The sequence below is a fragment of the Prionailurus bengalensis genome, chromosome C1 (genome assembly GCF_016509475.1).
Source record: "Prionailurus bengalensis isolate Pbe53 chromosome C1, Fcat_Pben_1.1_paternal_pri, whole genome shotgun sequence".
Taxonomy (NCBI): domain Eukaryota; kingdom Metazoa; phylum Chordata; class Mammalia; order Carnivora; family Felidae; genus Prionailurus; species Prionailurus bengalensis.
This window is the reverse complement of record NC_057345.1, coordinates 52477382-52494401: the sequence shown is the minus strand read 5'-3', so window position 1 is coordinate 52494401 and position 17020 is coordinate 52477382. Positions and strand designations below refer to the sequence as shown.

Genomic DNA, 17020 nt, shown 5'->3' with positions numbered 1-17020 from the left:
CTTGACTTTCTGTGTTTGTTTCTATGAATTAGGCAGAACTGCTACTTCTCATAACCTTGAATGAATGGTCTTGTATATGGTCATCCCCAGTCTAGACTGTGTAAGCCTGGTGGCTGGAGCTGTGGCTGGAGTGGGCTGGGAGTTCTAGGACACTCCATGTGGGGCTGCCCTGGTGGGACAGCTGGGGCTTTAGTGGGGGTGGGCGTGAAGTGGTCTCAAGGCTTTCAGTAGAAAGAGTGTCTTGGCAGGAGAGCTGAAGCTTAAGTAAGTGCAGTGAGATACCCCAGGGGGTTCTATGCAGGGGGCACCTAACAGGACCACTGGAACCGAGCCAGGAATGGCTGGGGGTTCCCAGGGTACTCTACACAGGGGGTGCCCTGGTGAGGCAGCTGGAGTTGAAACAAGCATGAACCTGGAGCACTCCACTCCAGGGACGCCCTAGAAAGCTGTCTGGAGCTGAAATGGTGTTGGTCTGGAATGTTCAGGGTTCTTTGCACCTGTGTCACTTTGGCAAGATGGCTAGAGCTATACACTAAAGAGGTATCCTGAGGAAGCAGACTGGCAATGGTGCCCAGTCCCTACTCCCATCTATCAAGGTCAAAGGGAATGTAAACCATGGCACTTGCTAGCCCCTCTGACCAAGAGAGAGTTCTAACAGCTCCTTGGCTTTTGGGTTCTAAGGATGGTACCTTTATATTCTAGTTGCCATTTTAAACCATGTTTTTTTTCCTGTCCCCCCCAGGGTCTTCTTACACCACCATTTGGGACCAGAAGACTCTTTACCAGTGTGATTTTAATGTGATGTATTACAAAAAACTTCCAAATTGCCAAGCAGAGAATGACAAGAGTAAGATCCATTTAAAGAAAAAAAAAACTTTTATAAACATATTGCCTAGGTATGTCACATCGCACTTAACGTGATCTAATGGGAAATATCCAGAGCTTTGAAACCTATACCACTCCATAACTTAAGCTCTAACTTCCAAAGAAAAGCAAGCAAAGGCTTGACCTGATGATCTGGAAAATTTTACTCTGAAGTTAAATTTTTCAAAAGGAGGAAAGCATCTGGGCTTTAAAAAATAATGCCTTCTTGAAGTAACAGCACCTTGAATTAGTATTTCAAAATATGAAATTTTCAACCATATTTAGTCAATTTTTCTCTTATATTCCCTGGGACAGAAGGTAGCATAAGGCAAGTACCCATTGTTAGCTCTAATTATTACACTGCAGGAAGTTCTCTGCAAAAGGTGTGGATAGATTAAATATGAATGAAATAAGTGCTGAAGAAACATGAGAAAGAGAGGGACCAACTGATGGTGGCAAGGAGTCTTAGGTCCACAGAGCATTTTATTCATTCATCGGTGCATCACAATGATGGAGATGAAATCTGAGAGGTAGTGATGAAAAGCAAGGACTTGACTTACTATGTTTTAGCTGAGATCTGTCACTTATTACAACTGTGACCTCAAGCAAATTACCTAAACTCTCTGCACCTCTGCTTTTTCATGTAGAAATAGGGAATAAAAATTACATGAAAAGTGTGCAATTGAAAAAAAAAATCCTGGCAGCCTACTGAAATAAGGGTCAGAGCCAAATTTAAATTGCACTGAGGTAATAAAGAAATGTGAATTTTTCTTGCTTGAGTTTATGGACTCACTACATATTTACCGAGTCTCTTCCATGCACCAGGCATTGAACCAGACTTTGGGAATACAATGCAAGACACCATTTTTCTCCCTGAGACATTACTGTAAGGAGGTACGAAGTATTGTGGTCACCCAGAAGAGACTTACTCCTGGCTAGGCAGATCAAGCAAATTTGTTCTTGTCTTACCTCAAATTCTCAACAGAAATCCTGATTACTCTAGCTCATCCTTTTGAACCAAGCCACAGGTCATGTGATAGGTTGCTGACTCGAGGATTGGCTGCCCTTGAGTCAGGTGCTCACCCCTGGTCTAATCAGCTGTGGCCAGGAAATGTGATGGTGGCTCATGGTACAAAGTGTGGTCATACCCTCTCCCCCATCAGAAGCTGGTTTCTCTTAGAAGAGGAATGGGGCACAGCAGACCACACTGGGGCACAATAAGGAAAAATTTTCCAACAGATCTAACAGTGTGTGCAAAGTCGGGCCAATGTGGAAAAATATGAGATATTTGGGAAACTATGAAGATGGGAGGATGAAGAAGTGGATTGTAATTGGAGATAAACCTGGAAAGGGAGGTTGGGGAGGAGCTAACTGGGCTGAACATTGTCCCCTTGCTATGGAAGTCAGGACATTCTTTCACTGCAGGACAGGAGTGAGGGTGGTGAGAATCATTATCCCACAAATGCTCACCATGGGCCACTCTGGTTCAGAGTCATACTGGACCCAGGAACGGGAATCCCTGGTCACTGTTGTCAGAGGTCCTCTTCCCACCTATCCCCCCCCTCCCCCCACCAAAGAGTCATTTTGAAGGTAATCCTTTTTTCTCTGGAAATTGCTAAACGATAGAAAAGAAAATCTGCCTTGAGCATACAGACAGGAACATAAACCTGAATTCAGGGGTTCTGAGAGGAGCTGTTCTTAGGATGCCAAGCACTTTCCCCACAGAATAACCAGTACCAGACTGATTCAGGGAGATGCGGAGATGTGGCAAGCTCCCGAGTCTTTCTTCCATAAATCAACCACATTGCAAGGGGTGATCTACTGAGGACACTTAGGACCCCTGAACTTGGGCATTGACCTCTTCCCAACTATAAGTTGTGCATATATGTGTCTCTATCACTACCATCCATCAGAAGAAAACATTATTATCAAAGTGTAATAAAATTTTATTATCAGTTTATCTTGCCCAAACCATCACTAAAAAAAATAATAATAATCTGAAAAAATAAATTTATTTTTCAATGGAAATAACCAAGGCCTTGGTTCTAGCTCTAGGTTTTACCTGGACTTTATAGTCTGATCAACTCAGGTTCAAATCTCAGTTCTACCACTTGCTAATTTCAAACTCAGGCAAATTACTTAATCTCATACAGTCTCCATTTGCTCATTTGTAAGACGGAGCTAATAATTCCCATCTTTCAGGTTGGGATAAGGATTAAATGACAAGGTGTATATAAAGTGATTAAAGGTATCTGGTACCTAAGAGGTGATCAATATACGTTATTTGTAGTAGTAATCTGTATGATTTGGGACAAAGAATCTGATTGCTAAATGTCGTGTTCACATCAAATCTGTTACACAGCACAGCTGTGAAGATTAAATGAGACAGTGAGTTGAAGTGCTTGGAAAAGTGCTATACAAACTTTAGAATTCATGAAGTCACATATGGAGGACTGTTACAGCCAAGGCAGCAAAGTGGCAGATGGGAAGAGTTAAAATGTAGAAAAAAGCTGGGACCATGACCTTAAGATAGTGAAATCAACCTCTAGTCCACTTCTTAGTTTAAAAATACCACTAAAATTATTTTATTAGTATGGTTTAGGCTGTTTCTGAAATCAATTGTGATTCATCTCATTTAACAGTAATCACTAATTTTCTCCATATTGTGAACATATTTTTCATCAATTTACAGACCGGCTGTTCTGTAGGCTTCCACACCCTAGGTGAAGTGTTTGTTAAACATTGTAAAGGTAAGAAAGTAAGAAGATTCCCAAGTAGCAAATAAGTTTTTATTCATACCCCCACTGCAGTGATTAATATTTTTCGGTAATTTTCCCCCTTTAAATTTAAATTTTAGTTAACACACAGTGCAATTGTGGTTTCTGACTACTATTTCTTGTCTAGTGTATTGTGTTGAGTTTTCTGGATCCCTGAGCTTAGTAGAATCAGTGCTGCAATCAATTTGTCATGTCTGTCATGGGTATGGGAACGTGAGATGGTATCTGGAGCCCTGAGTTTAGTAGGAACGGTGCTGCAATCAATTTGTCATGTCTTCCATGGGTATCAGAATGTGAGATGGTAACACGTGTCTATACTCAGGTAAGTGATGGATGCCCCTGGTGATAATAATTTCTAAATTAAATTCATTTTCATACTCACATGACTCAGAATGGTATATTCACTGGAAGAAAATCTGAAAATTGTGACAGATTGTATTTTCCAAAGATGCCTACAAGAGCTCCTGTTGCACATGTTCTGCTGTAAATGACCTTGCCACCCCCACCCCCTGCAAGAATAGGTAGGATGTAACTCACCTACCCTTGAATCTGGGCTGGCCCGAGTTGGTCACAACCAGTAGGATATAGCAGAAGTGATGCTACATGTCTTCCACAGCCAGGTGGGAAAGGAAAATATAGCTTCTGCCTGACTTTCTCAGTACACTTGCTCTTGGGAAGCTCCCTTTTAGAAGCTAGCGCTGTGCTGTGAGAAACTCACGGTTAAAGAAGTCATGAGCCAGAGAAGCAGTCAATAGTTCCCAGTGTCTGGGAGCCTCCAGATGATGCCATCCCCTGGGCATGTGAGTTATTCCCCAGCTGTTCCAGTCTTCTCAGTGAGGGTCCAGACACTGCAGATCAGACAAGCTTTTTCCACAGTGCTCTGATTTCCTGACCCACAGAATCCATGAGCATAGTAAGATCGTGCAAAAGTTTACCGCCACTAGATTTTGGGGTGCTTTGTTATACAACAATGGTAAATTGGAAAAAGAATCCCAAACACCCAAAGGATGGACATGGCAGGTCTGCCTTCTCCCTCGTCGTGTTTGTGAGACTCTGTAAGGCCCTGTAAGCTCCCAGAGTTTCCATCTCTTTATCTGGGATAATAATAGCCCTTTTAATCACAGTACGAAAAATGAAATCAGAAAGGAACGGAGACAGAACTTTTACAAAATAACACTGTCGTGAAAAGCAAACAGATCGCTACTCTTAACTGGCTTTTCTGTCGGCTGGACAGCAGCCCTCTGAATCACAGAAGACATACTTTTTGGAAAATAGTTATTAGCCCACACCCACAAATCCAGCTTAATAGATCTAGGTAGAGTCTACATGTGGTGAAAAACCAAACCAAAGCCCTCAAAAGGTCCCCAGGACAAGCAGACAGACATGAGACACAGTCTTGCTGGCAGTGACCTCACTCCTTTTGTGTAATGACATGCCAAACTGTAAGAATGGGTCTTGCTCTCATAATAGGAATAGAAGAGCCTCTCACTCTTCCCCAAGTACATGCTGTGTGTGCCAATGGTGTGAGGCCCGGGGCTGGTGTACCCACCTTGCCTGTCATGGCTTTCTTTCCGTGAATCTGCTCAGAGGCAGTCTTCAGGGCCTGGGGCTGCCTTTGTTGACTCTACTCCTTGAAGAAAAATAACTCCTTTCTATATTCAGGCTAATTTGGTAGAACTCTTCCCCAACTATACCCCCAACTAACGTTTGTAGCAAGGAGAGATAAAATACTTTTTAACATTCAAATTAAGTTTTACTCAAAGTGACCATGACACGTGTATCTCCCATCTGCTGCCAGTAGCCATCCTGACCCTCTGTCCTGGGTGCTGTCTCCCTTTCAACCTCTAATGCTTTATTATGAAAGATTTCTTGGTTAGAAGAACATTCACAAGCTGGGAAAGTTGGTCAACTAACTTGTCACCTGCAAAATGAAGCTACTCGTACTCCATGGGCTGGGTGGACACAGGGGGGTCACAGCAAAAATCGCATTCTGCCACGCGACTAGATTCCATTCACTCTTTCCAGAAACTGTTCACTGGACTTTTACTATGTGGTGGGCATAGGGCAAGATCCTGGGTTAATACTGACGAAAAGCCAGTCCCCAGGAGCTCGCAGGACAGTGGGAGAAATGGAAAGTAAACAGGCTATTAATATAGGGCATGGTAAGTGCTGTGAGGAGGGTTCTATAGGAATACCTGAAAAAGTGCTCAAACCAGACTTTGGAGGCTCAGGGAAAGGTTCTTGGAGAAGACAGTATCTAAGGAACAAGCAGGAATTGGGGGGATATCGTGGAGGGTGGGATGGAGGGGAAAAGGGATGCAGGCAGACTGAAGAGCAGCTACAGAGACATGGAGCCATCAGAGCACAGGACTTCCAGAGAACCATGGGTGGTTCTATACGGCTGAAGTACCAGCCATAAGGCCAAGGGCAGAGGACAAGGAGTTGGTGGGGTAGGCCACAGGCAGGACGTCTGGCCTTATTGGTGACACACACAGGCACTTGGACTTTACATTTGAGAGAGCACTTAGCTGATGACGAGGGGAATGGATCAGAAGGGGCAAGAATGAAGGCCAGAGGCCATGAGGGAATCTCTGCTGTAATTCAGGCAAGATGCAGTGACTCCAAGCATAACGGTTGACATTACTCACATCATTACTCTTGCTGGGAGTTCAGAACATGAAAACATGAGGGGTATGTCTCCTACACTTTGTAATATGTTTTCTGAAGGATTCTTACACAGTAAGGCCAATATTTGTCTAGTAGATGAAAAAGAAACGCAGAAGAATGCAGCATGGATGAACTCCGAGGCAGAGGAAGCAGAAGGACCAAGGCCCCAAGGCCTGGCCTCCCCCGAAACACAGTGAGCTTAGCCTTTGTTTTCATTCTCTGGGGCAAGGCCCAACCCCTGTATGCCTGGCCATTTTCTGGACCTGGGGAACATCCCTGACATGGAATCTGCTTCTCCAAAGTGAAAGCAGAAATGTCAAGAGGGAGGGGGAAAGTGAAATTTCAGAGTTCAGCCCCAAACAGTTCCAACCCAATTTTCTCACTGTAATCCTCACCACACCCCAGAGAAAACAGGTCTGACTCACAGACCACATCAATCCTGGCAGGCGGGGAAGCTTGGCAGCAGGCCGCTGGCCAGCCTCTCAGGGTCCCATCCCCCAGCATTCCTGGTGGGCACATGTGTTGGGGTGTCTCTCTGGAAGCCAGAGGGAGGAAAGGTGGCCCTCACCCATGCTCACCCCCACTGCTCCATGGCTCCAGTCACCTCCTTCTTCCTCCCCTGAGCTTTTAACTCCCAAACCCGTAGCCACGTGGGGTCAGGGAAAACAGCTGAATTATGATCAGGGATGAGGAAGAAATTTATAAAGCCATTCTAGGGGCCACAGACCTGGGAGTGTCTGCAGCTGATTCAACAGATGGAGAGGCAGAAAAAAGGTCATGGAAAGTAAATGAGATTCTCGGTCAAAATTCCACTTCCATCACATGTAGCTGGAAACCAGGGGCAAATGACTTGAGCTTCTGTTCTGCTTCAGTTATCTGAATTCTAGAACCGGAATAATAACATCTTGCTTGCAGGGTTACTGGAAAGCTTGTAGCCCAGCATCTGAAACTGAACAGGTGCTCAGAAAATCTGGAGTCTAACATCAGGTATTGCCTACACAACTCATAAGGCATTTATCCTGTTCAGTCTTCTATTTGTGCTGACTTCATTCCCTTTGCTAGTGTCACAGGCAGCTGGAGCGTAGCAACTGTGTGTCACACATTCCTCCCTTCCCATGGCATCTCACACTCAATGTGGGTCAATACATATCTCCTGGCTGACTAATATACCCAAGTATCAAGATCCCAGGGCCAAAGGGAGGGCGAAGACAACAATGGCAAAACGAACTTTCTGGCACTGAACGCTCACGGTATGACCCTTTAATAAATAAAATACAGGGGCATTTGTGCAAGTGCAAAAAACCTTTCTTTCACCTGTTAGAAGCAGTGAGTCAATAGAAGGGGCAATACAAAACACTGGCAAACCAGGCAGGGCTGAGCTTCACAGACTGGGGGCATGTCACTGCCATCCAGCAGTGAGACAGTGGGCAAGTAACTAGACTTCATCTGTAAAATGCGGATATCCAGAGCATCTACCTCATAGAGTGATTGGGAGCATGTAAAAAAATATACACAAAATACTCAGAATAATGGCTGGCATTTGTTCGACAAATACTCCTCTTCCTCACATCTGGGTGAAAGCTCAGTTCCATCTGCTGGACTAGACCCTGTTGCTAAATGGCAACACTGGAAATCTCACCCCAGATGGAGACCCTGTCACCTGGAACGGGGGGAGTCCACTCTGGGTCGGGGAGGGGTGCAGAGCTGGGCTGCCTCTCTGGAATAGTCTGTATGGTAAGGTGACTTTGTGGAAATGCCCTGCAAAGCATAAATGCATCACAAGTATTAGTGTTACAACTTTTGTTTTTCTGATACTTAATAATCTAGAAAAAATAGTATAAGCATAATCCCAGTTCCCACTTGCTGGACAACTTACCATGAACTAGATAAACTGCCCACTGCTTTTCCCAGGTCCACTCACTGAATGTTCTCAATGACCCTATAAAGTTGGGACTACTTTCATCTCAACAATTTTTTTTAAATAATTTTTTTAAGTAGGTTCGACGCCCAATGTGCAGCTTGAACTCACCACACTGAGATCAAGAGATCAAGAGTGGCAACTCTACCAACTAAGCCAGCCAGGCGCCCCTTCATCCTAATTTTAAAGATATGGAGGGGCGCCTGGGTGGCGCAGTCGGTTAAGCGTCCGACTTCAGCCAGGTCACGATCTCGCGTTCCGTGAGTTCGAGCCCCGCGTCAGGCTCTGGGCTGACGGCTCAGAGCCTGGAGCCTGTTTCCGATTCTGTGTCTCCCTCTCTCTCTGACCCTCCCCCATTCATGCTCTGTCTCTCTCTGTCCCAAAAAATAAATAAACGTTGAAAAAAAAAATTTAAAGATATGGAGAATGATATTCAAAAGTGACTCAAAGTCTCCAGTGGGATTCAAACTCAGGTCTGCTGGCTCCCAAGCCTATGCTTTAACTATCACATTTTACTTATGGATTAAATATATGTGTTTTAAGATGAGGAGGATGCCAGTGGGCTTAAAATATCCAGCCAAATGCCAGTAATCCTACTGACGTATTCTGAGAGCTCTACTTCTAGCCCCTCAATAGGCATTACGGCATCTCAACACCATAAAGCACACGGCAGTGCTTTGCTATTTAAGATCTCCTGAAGGGGAGGCTGGGTGGCTCAGTCGGTTGAGGGGCCAACTTCACCTCAGGTCGGATCTCTCGGTCCGTGAGTTCAAGCCTCGCGTCAGGCTCTGTGCTGACAGCTCAGAGCCTGGAGCCTGTTTCAGATTTTGTGTCTCCCTCTCTCTGACGCTCCCCTCTTCATGCTCTGTCTCTGTCTCAAAAATAAATAAAACGTTAAAAAAAAAAATTAAGATCTCCTGAAAATCTTACTTTCCTTCATCCAAATTAACCATGTCAAGTTTATTTTACCCACTTCCAATGGATCCAGGGCTCAGTTGACCCTGCTAAGATCTGAAATTCCAGTTTTCGAGCATTTCAAGGATTTCAAACTTAGCACACAGAATATTTTGTTTTCTAGCTAGGACATCAAAACAAAATACAACACCTTCCTTTAAAAAAGAAATCTATTGGGGCACCTGGGTGGCTCAGTCAGTTGAGCGTCCGACTTTGGCTCAGGTCATGATTTCGCAGCTTGTGAGTTCGACCCCTGCCTCGGGCTCTGTGCTGACAGCTCAGAGCCTGGAGCCTGCTTCGGATTCTGTGTCTCCCTCTGTCTCTGCCCCTCCCTCGTTGGCATTCTGTCTCTCTCTCAAAAATAAACAAACATTAAAAAAAAAATCTTTAAAAAAATTTTTAAAAAGAAATCTATTTTCTTTCTGAAATTGAAAGAGCATTTTGCTGTTAAGAAAAAAAAAGACATCAAGAAAGAGTAGCTTATTTTGCTTTAATATCCCAAAATATTTGTGTGACTGGGACTATGTTGCAAACCACGGCAGAAATCTGTAGACAAGTACGTCTCACTCTGAGGAAAGAACTGACTGGAGAGAAGGCACCAGAAATTGCATTTTGCTGGATCACATGTAAACAGTTAATGGGGAAAGAATTCACGGAAGAGAACAAAAGCTGCAGTGTCCTGTCGTTGGTACATCCTAAGGATGAGAAATGGCCTCACTAGCTGATGCTCAACCTCCATCTCACATTGTAGTCAACAGAAGCTGGTGCTAGGGAGACAAATACCCACACAGCAGCAGGGCCTAAGGGCACAAAAAGGAGGTGGCATTAGCATAAGCCCTTGGGTCCTCTTTTCCTCTTTCCCACAAATGGCAGTGTCGCACTAATGTGCCTGCCATTCATCAACAACTGGTTAGTGGAAAAAACGAATCCTAAAAAGCCTGGGTGAATACGCTTTGCTTCTGTCCATGCTCTTCAATCAGATGACTTGGAGGGTCCGGGGTGGAGGGACGTACCGCATCTGGCCTGTCTTCTTAGGTGATAACAGTGGGTGCAGTGCGTCCCGTCCTTTCTTGGAGCTGGGACACCTTCAGAGCAATGGAAATAAGGGGAGCCAACATGACCTGAGGGAGACACAAGGAGAACCTTTTCCATTACTTTCTCTAGACACAGATCCATAGCTCCAGCCCTCGGATTACCTCCAAGACCCACAAGTCTGATGGCCTACTCCCTACTCCCACATCCCAAAGACTCTGCAAGTCTAAGCACAAAGATGTGTCTTTCCCCTAAAACCTGCTTCCAGCATCCCTATCTCAATGACTTAACACCACAGTCCATCAAATAAAGCCAATGAACAGCTAAGAGTTACTCTTGACCCCTTCTTCTCCCACATTCCCCTTCTCCAATCTATCAGGAAGCCTATGTGACTTTTACCTTCTAAGTATCTTTCAATGGCCGCCATTTCTCTCCACCTCTCCCAGGGCCACAGATCTTTCTAAATCAATGTTCTCTTTCTTACCTGGAACAATGGTGCTTCTGCTTCCATTTCTGCATCCTCTAATTTGTTTCCTACACTGTACCCAAAGAGATCTTTTCAAAATGCAACAACACTACCCTCCCATCTACCTCTCACTTGTGGGGGGGGGGGGGGGCAGAGGGAGAAGAGAATTTTACTGTTACAGAATAATATAAATATGTTATAAATATTATTTATAAATATAAATATTATTCAATATTTTTTAAATTAAAAAATATATTTATCTAGCAAAACTTCCCATTTTACAGATGAGGAAACTGATATCCAAAAAGATGAAGCGATTTCATCAAATGTCTCAACGGCAGAGCCCACAGTAGTTCATTTCCTACTGCCTACTGTTGCTTTCCCTAATCTTAATTTCCACCAACTCATTATTCCTGGGTGAAGGCAACAGAAGCAACTTCACCTGCTGACCACACTGCTTGCCATTCCCCCTGGGGCTCCCACAGTCCCAGAAAGTGTTGAGGCTGATGCCCAGCAGCTCCAGATTAAGGAAGGCATCTCCTGGCTGGAACAGTGGTACACCTAGGTATTGTGAGCACCTTATACCCTTCAGAGCCTCCCACCTCCTCCCACTTCCCTCCTACCCCCTGAAGACTATGGTTCAAAGAAACTGATCTTTCACTCATTCTTTGTATCGACCATGTGCCAGGTATTAAGACAAAGAAAACAATTCCCTTCTTCCTTTCCTTTTGCTCTGTCATTCTGTGGGTCTACAATACAGACACCATTGCCTCTGTTAAGTTTTAGGGATACCTATAGCACAACAGAGATCTGGCAGTGATTGAAACTGGAGTCTGGCCACTGTAAAAAATATAAAAGTGAAGCATCCTCTCACCTCCCTCCTTTTGTAATAACAACAACTATCAGAGCCATGGTTTCTCAAAAGCTCATCCTATGTGCCAGGCACAGTATTTATAATTTTGCATCCCTCACCTCCTCAAATCACTATAATGACCCTATGAGGCAGGTAGGATTCTACCAGGAAACCAAAGCTCAGAGCACTGAAATGACTTGCCCACAGACACACAGCTACTCAGGCGGCAGGAACTGAATTTAAAACAAGATCTTTCTAACTCCAAAACTTATGCTCAAAACCGCTATGCCAAGGTTTTCCAAATGAGCTTCCTAGGATTTTAATTAGGTGTCAGAGGAAAAAAGGCTTTGTGGAAAAATAAGCATGGTGAGATGCCACTTAAATAGGTGTCTTCACCATAAGCTTTCTCAGAGCCCTTAAGGCACACTGCGTATTATGTGAGGAAGGGCTTAATGTACCACAGCACTTCCTAAAAATTTTGGCTATGGAACTCTGGTTGGGGGAGCATTTGTCAAGACCAGTGCATGAGGAACAAATGAGGTGAAAGTCCCCTGTGTGCCAGTGTCCCCCCCCCCCCCCCGGCTCCTCCCCTTGGGTGGCTGTCCTCCAAGTTCTCTGCCCCACCCCTGGCCCCAGAGTCCCTCCTCACTCTGACATACTTCTGGAGACTCTTCAGGTAGGGCTGGGAGCCCAAACCACCAGGCTGCAAGTCTGCAGGTTCTTCATAAAGACCTTTATTTCTGGGTCATGAAACTGTCTGCCCCACCACCTAGCGTGTGCTCTGCCAGAACAGGCAATGAGACCAAGCAAAGTGGCAAATGACCAGTGACAGATCAGAACATTGGAGGAGGGGCTGATTTGAAGATTAGTTGTCCTGAATCTGCTGCTTACTGGGCACGTAACCCTATTAACTGCCACTTAACCTTTCTCTGCCTGTTTCTTTATCTGTAGTAGGGGTAATAATAGCGTCTACCTCATTTGAGACTTAAATGAATCAATCCAGTTGGGTAATGGGTTTAGAACAGAGCATGGCAAATAGAAAGTACTGACGTAATTGTTAGCTAGGACTGCTGTTAGGATGTACTGAAGGAGACATGGAGAAAAGTGAGCACACGTGTTTGGCCATTTGAGAAAGGGCTTGTGATGACACAGACTCAGTGCAACCTCTATCATTCCCTCCAACAGAAAGAAGTAGCCTGGGCACAAGGCTTGGGCATTACCTGGGGGTCCTGGTAGATCTTGGCAATGTCCTTCTCATAGCTGTCGATATATAGTCGAACGGTGGCCCCTGCACTCCCAGTGCCGCTCAGTCGAAAGATGATGCGAGAACCATCTGCGAAAATGAGCCGCAAGCCCTGGAGAAGAAAAGCAGAGATGTCTTCCCCACATGCTGGAAGGGAAACTGAAGGCTGGAAAATTACAAGGGGTTCATTTTGGAGATCTAATTTCACCCATACGTGATCAATTGGAGGATTAGATTCTTGATAAATGGCAGCAGTTAAGCCCCATGAGTCTGCCTTGGTCAGCCTGTCACTGCATCCAGCCAAAGGGGGCTGAGCTCATCAGGGGTGGGGGGGTAGAAGCATTCCCAGGGTCAGTGGGAGATCTGACCTGGGGCGCAGGGATGCTGGATGACACAGGCCTGCCCTCCCCACCTCTCCCCACTTCCCTTAATTTATGGACTAACCATTCCAGTTTGAAGCCTGATAAATAAGTAAACAAATAAGCCACTAGATGCAGAAATCTGATCCCCAGATCAGGAGGAAAACATGGACAGAATGGGCTGAAACCAGAGCAGATGAGATTCCAGACAGATGAGAGGAAGAACTCTTTGCAAAATACTGATGGAGAATCTCAAAGAGAGAACAGGAGGCCCAGATGGCAGAAGCCAGCTCTTCCCAACCTATCAAGCAGGATCCTGTGATCAATCTCCCCACCCATGACTGAGGACTCAAAGCCCGGTCCATGTTGGCGCCATGCCAGAGCCATGTCCCTGACCCCCTGCTGCCCTCTTTCCCCACCCTGGCAGCGTCTCTCGTCCTCAACAATCTTGCTTCAGGGGACCTGTGGTTGAAGACTAGGGTAGATACTCTGTGGCGACAGGTAGGAAGGTTTGGCAAGACAGTTATCTGAGAACTCTCTAGTCTTTGTGAGCCTGTCATTCTCCCATACAAAGAAGAACTTTGCATAAAGCCAAAGACCAGCCAGAGGGAAAGACACCGCTCCTCACCTGCTACTGGTCACCCAACCCCATCGAGGGCTTAAATGTGCCATTTAGCAGTGAAGACAGTAGATGAAATGCACACAGTACATTCCTGACTCTGTCGTCACAGGGGGGATACAGCTAACTCCCGTTTACCATATCTTGCTTTCTAGAAACATATCGGGTTGGTCTACCCCATCCAGACCTTCAACGTGAAGCTTCTAAATTCTTTTCACTTGATGGCAGATGCTATATCTACTCCACAAGATTCTCCCTCCTACCTGGTCTTTGATCTAAATGCCCAGACTTTCTGATTATAGAATGCAAAGCTGCTGAGTTCCTCCTCACAGAGTGCAGAGAGCAGCACACGCACTCATGCTGACATCCTTCAGTTCCCCTCCTCCCTCCTCGCAGGTGCTGGGTACATGGCAGAGTTGGGGTTTACTTTCTCTAAATGCCCACTTTCTCTCTGAAGGCTTCTCTATAAAATCTTCTACTCTGCTCGGCCATCCCCTGGACCCCACCCTCTCCCTTTCCACAGCCACCCTCTACTCCACCCTGGGCCTCTCTTTCTAATTATCCCAGACATCACTTACAACCATCCACACTGGACCCAGAGTTCTCACAGGGGCTGAAAAGGCATAGGGAAGAAAGCCCACTGTGCTCCTATTTTGAGGATGGGAGACTCCTGGCACTGAGGGCCACTGTGACCATGCTCCATCCACCCATCCACTATCTGCTCTCCAGAAAGGCACTAAATCAATCCTGCAGTACATCTCCTTCAAAGCTGTCAGATGCCTTGACAAGGACCAGGCCAAAAATCTGGGTCTGTCAGGAAAAAGCAAACTGGGGAGCTGTAACAGAATGTTCACCTCCTTTATTATCTCTGCTTCTCAATTATTAGTGGGAAGTCCATCCTGTGACAATAGAACCAGAGGAAACAGGACGCCAGGCCCTAAGTGTTTGTGAGAAGCCTTGAGAAGGGCTGACCTAGCCTGCAGCCTTGGGTCCCTGGCACCCACTGAGGGAAACCCTAACAGCTCTGTCTCCATCCAGACACAGCCCAGGCTCGCAACTGTGATTATCTAGATGAGCGCTGCTGTGTTAGGATTGGCTGCATGTCACATGCTATGGGTAGTAATAGTTAACATTTCTAAGTCTGGAATGCCTCGTCATTTTTTTTTCTTCTTTTTTTAGAAACTAGAACATACCATAAGAACGTCTATGATAACGACACTCTTGCGGCTGGCATTGTGCTATCATCTCTTGAGAGAAAAAGGGATTGATACCTAAGGCAGTTGTTCACCTTTTCACCTTTAGATTCTAGAGCTTCTTTCTGCACACGCCTTCAACACAATGCCTTACGTGGGATTCTGGAGGCTGTAAAAATCCCTCTGGAGCTGAGGCTAAGAATCCCAGGAGGAGGGCATAGGGAAGTGCATAGAACCAGGGCAAAACCCATTTCCCTACGAGTATGTTTGCATGTTGTGTGTGACCCAGCAGAGAACTGTCAACCCCAGGAAAACAAGGCAGCAAAGGAGAAATGATCGAGGGGCTTTTTTCCTTTTTCTCGTGAGATTTCATAGATGAGGCTCTGAGGCCTCTCTCCCAATTCACATAAATCTGCTCCTACCTGATTCCTTGAAATGCTTCCATCCACTGGATCACTGTATTCAAAGTTGTCAATTTTCTCCACAGTGTAAACTTTATCACCCACTGGGAACTGTTTCCCCACGAAGGAGCGATCGGATATCAGGGCCTCCAAGTCCTTCATCATTTTGTTGGCACCCTCAGCTTCTACCTCCTCATAGTCATACCTGCAAGAAGTCACAAAGGCGGGGCCCCAAGCTGACTTCAGATCACACTAAGTAGATTACCACTTTCTTCATCATTTGTTTGGCTGTCCCCCCAAAACCACCTAACTTCAGAAGAAGCTGGCAAAAGGCTGACCTTGTTCGTCTCTGGGGAGGGAGCAGGTCGGGGATGAAAGGAAGGCTTTGCAGGATTTCAGGAAAGGGTTAGGAGCTTCTGAATAAGCAGAAGACTCCCATCTTGGCTTTTGTACAGAATAAGCTCTCAGAAGCTTCAAAGAAAGGCTTTTGAGAGATTCTATCTAACATTTAATCACCACATCCTGAGGAGGTAGAATTAAATGCAATGTTATCTCTAGAGAACTCTGCATCAAGGAGCATATGACTCAGGCACTTCCCTTCCAAACTCCTAGAGCTTCTTTGGGATAAATGCTGGGCCAGCTCCCAGTCTGGGACCTGCCTGAGGCTGCTGAGATTTTGGCCAAGGAGAGTTCCAGTCTCCACAGGAGCTTCCTAAAGTAAGGCCAAGTTTTCACTGACCAGATGGAAGGAGTCAAACCCTAACTCTTTACATCTGAAACACCTCTGTCCTTTCAGTGAAGGTGGATTCTGGTCCAAAGTGCTTTGGCTTCATCCCCACAGAGGAGGCCTGGTGTGGACACAAAAGGGTCAAAGCAAAAAAAAAAAAAATCACAAAAGAAATTCTATAACTGTTATTATTACTCCAAGAATTGTTCTGGACTTCTTTCTTATGAGGTTAAAGACTCTTACAGGTGGATTTTCTTGACCTAGTAGCACACACCCTCTTGAGAGAGTTATTTTTTAGAGGCTCAAGACAGCAGAGTCTATATTTATTTGTGATAGTGAAACAAATATGATATGTGTAAGATGACACCTCTGAGACATAAGAAATACTGGGGAATTAAGGCCAACCTGTTCTGGCTCCAGATTCTATGAATCAAGGACAAGAGTCTCCTTAATCTTGAAGTCAGCTCTTTCCCCTAGTTAAAATGATAAACAGCAAGAAATTACAGCCAGGTGTTTGTGCTGTACATCTGTGACCTTTGGGCGTTTGAGGGAAGTGTTCTATAAATCCTAGGCACAGAGGGGTATAATGGAAAGAATCTGGGCTTTGGCCATAGAGCATGCGATGAATCTAGCCCCTATCAGTTACTAACTGTACAGCTATGGGCAAGTTGCTTCATCCCTGAGAATCTCAGTTGCCTTATCAAGAACTGCTTTGAGGCTGATACGAAACAATGCAGCTGAGGCGCCTGGCACTTTTGTTAAATAAATGAGGGTACAGTGGAGTCTTAATTAGCCATAAATGTAGGTTCTAGGGACTTTATTTGAAATACTTATATAGCAATTATTTTACATTGATAAAAATATGTTAAAATGGTTTTTAGATGGAGACTTTTAACTGGTTCAAGAGTGACCCCTTCCTTCTCCAAACAAACCCTCCTAATCTTATT

General features: G+C 45.1%; 1 protein-coding gene across 3 annotated transcripts in view; it reads right to left on the bottom strand.

The window, feature by feature from the left end:
• Positions 1 to 7553: 7553 nt before the first annotated feature.
• The window catches only part of PGM1 (phosphoglucomutase 1), a 65940-nt gene continuing 56473 nt past the window's right edge, over positions 7554 to 17020 (bottom strand). For 2 of the 3 annotated variants that reach the window (XM_043575172.1, XM_043575171.1), the window contains exons 9-12: positions 15368 to 15551; positions 12752 to 12886; positions 10194 to 10301; positions 7554 to 8066 (exon numbers count right to left, since the gene is read on the bottom strand). In XM_043575172.1, coding sequence (XP_043431107.1) covers positions 10212 to 10301; positions 12752 to 12886; positions 15368 to 15551 — 409 coding nt within the window. In that variant the 3' untranslated portion in view covers positions 7554 to 8066; positions 10194 to 10211. Of the gene's footprint in view, positions 8067 to 9656; positions 10302 to 12751; positions 12887 to 15367; positions 15552 to 17020 lie in introns of those variants that run through there. The other variant, XM_043575170.1, reaches the window with a different exon arrangement.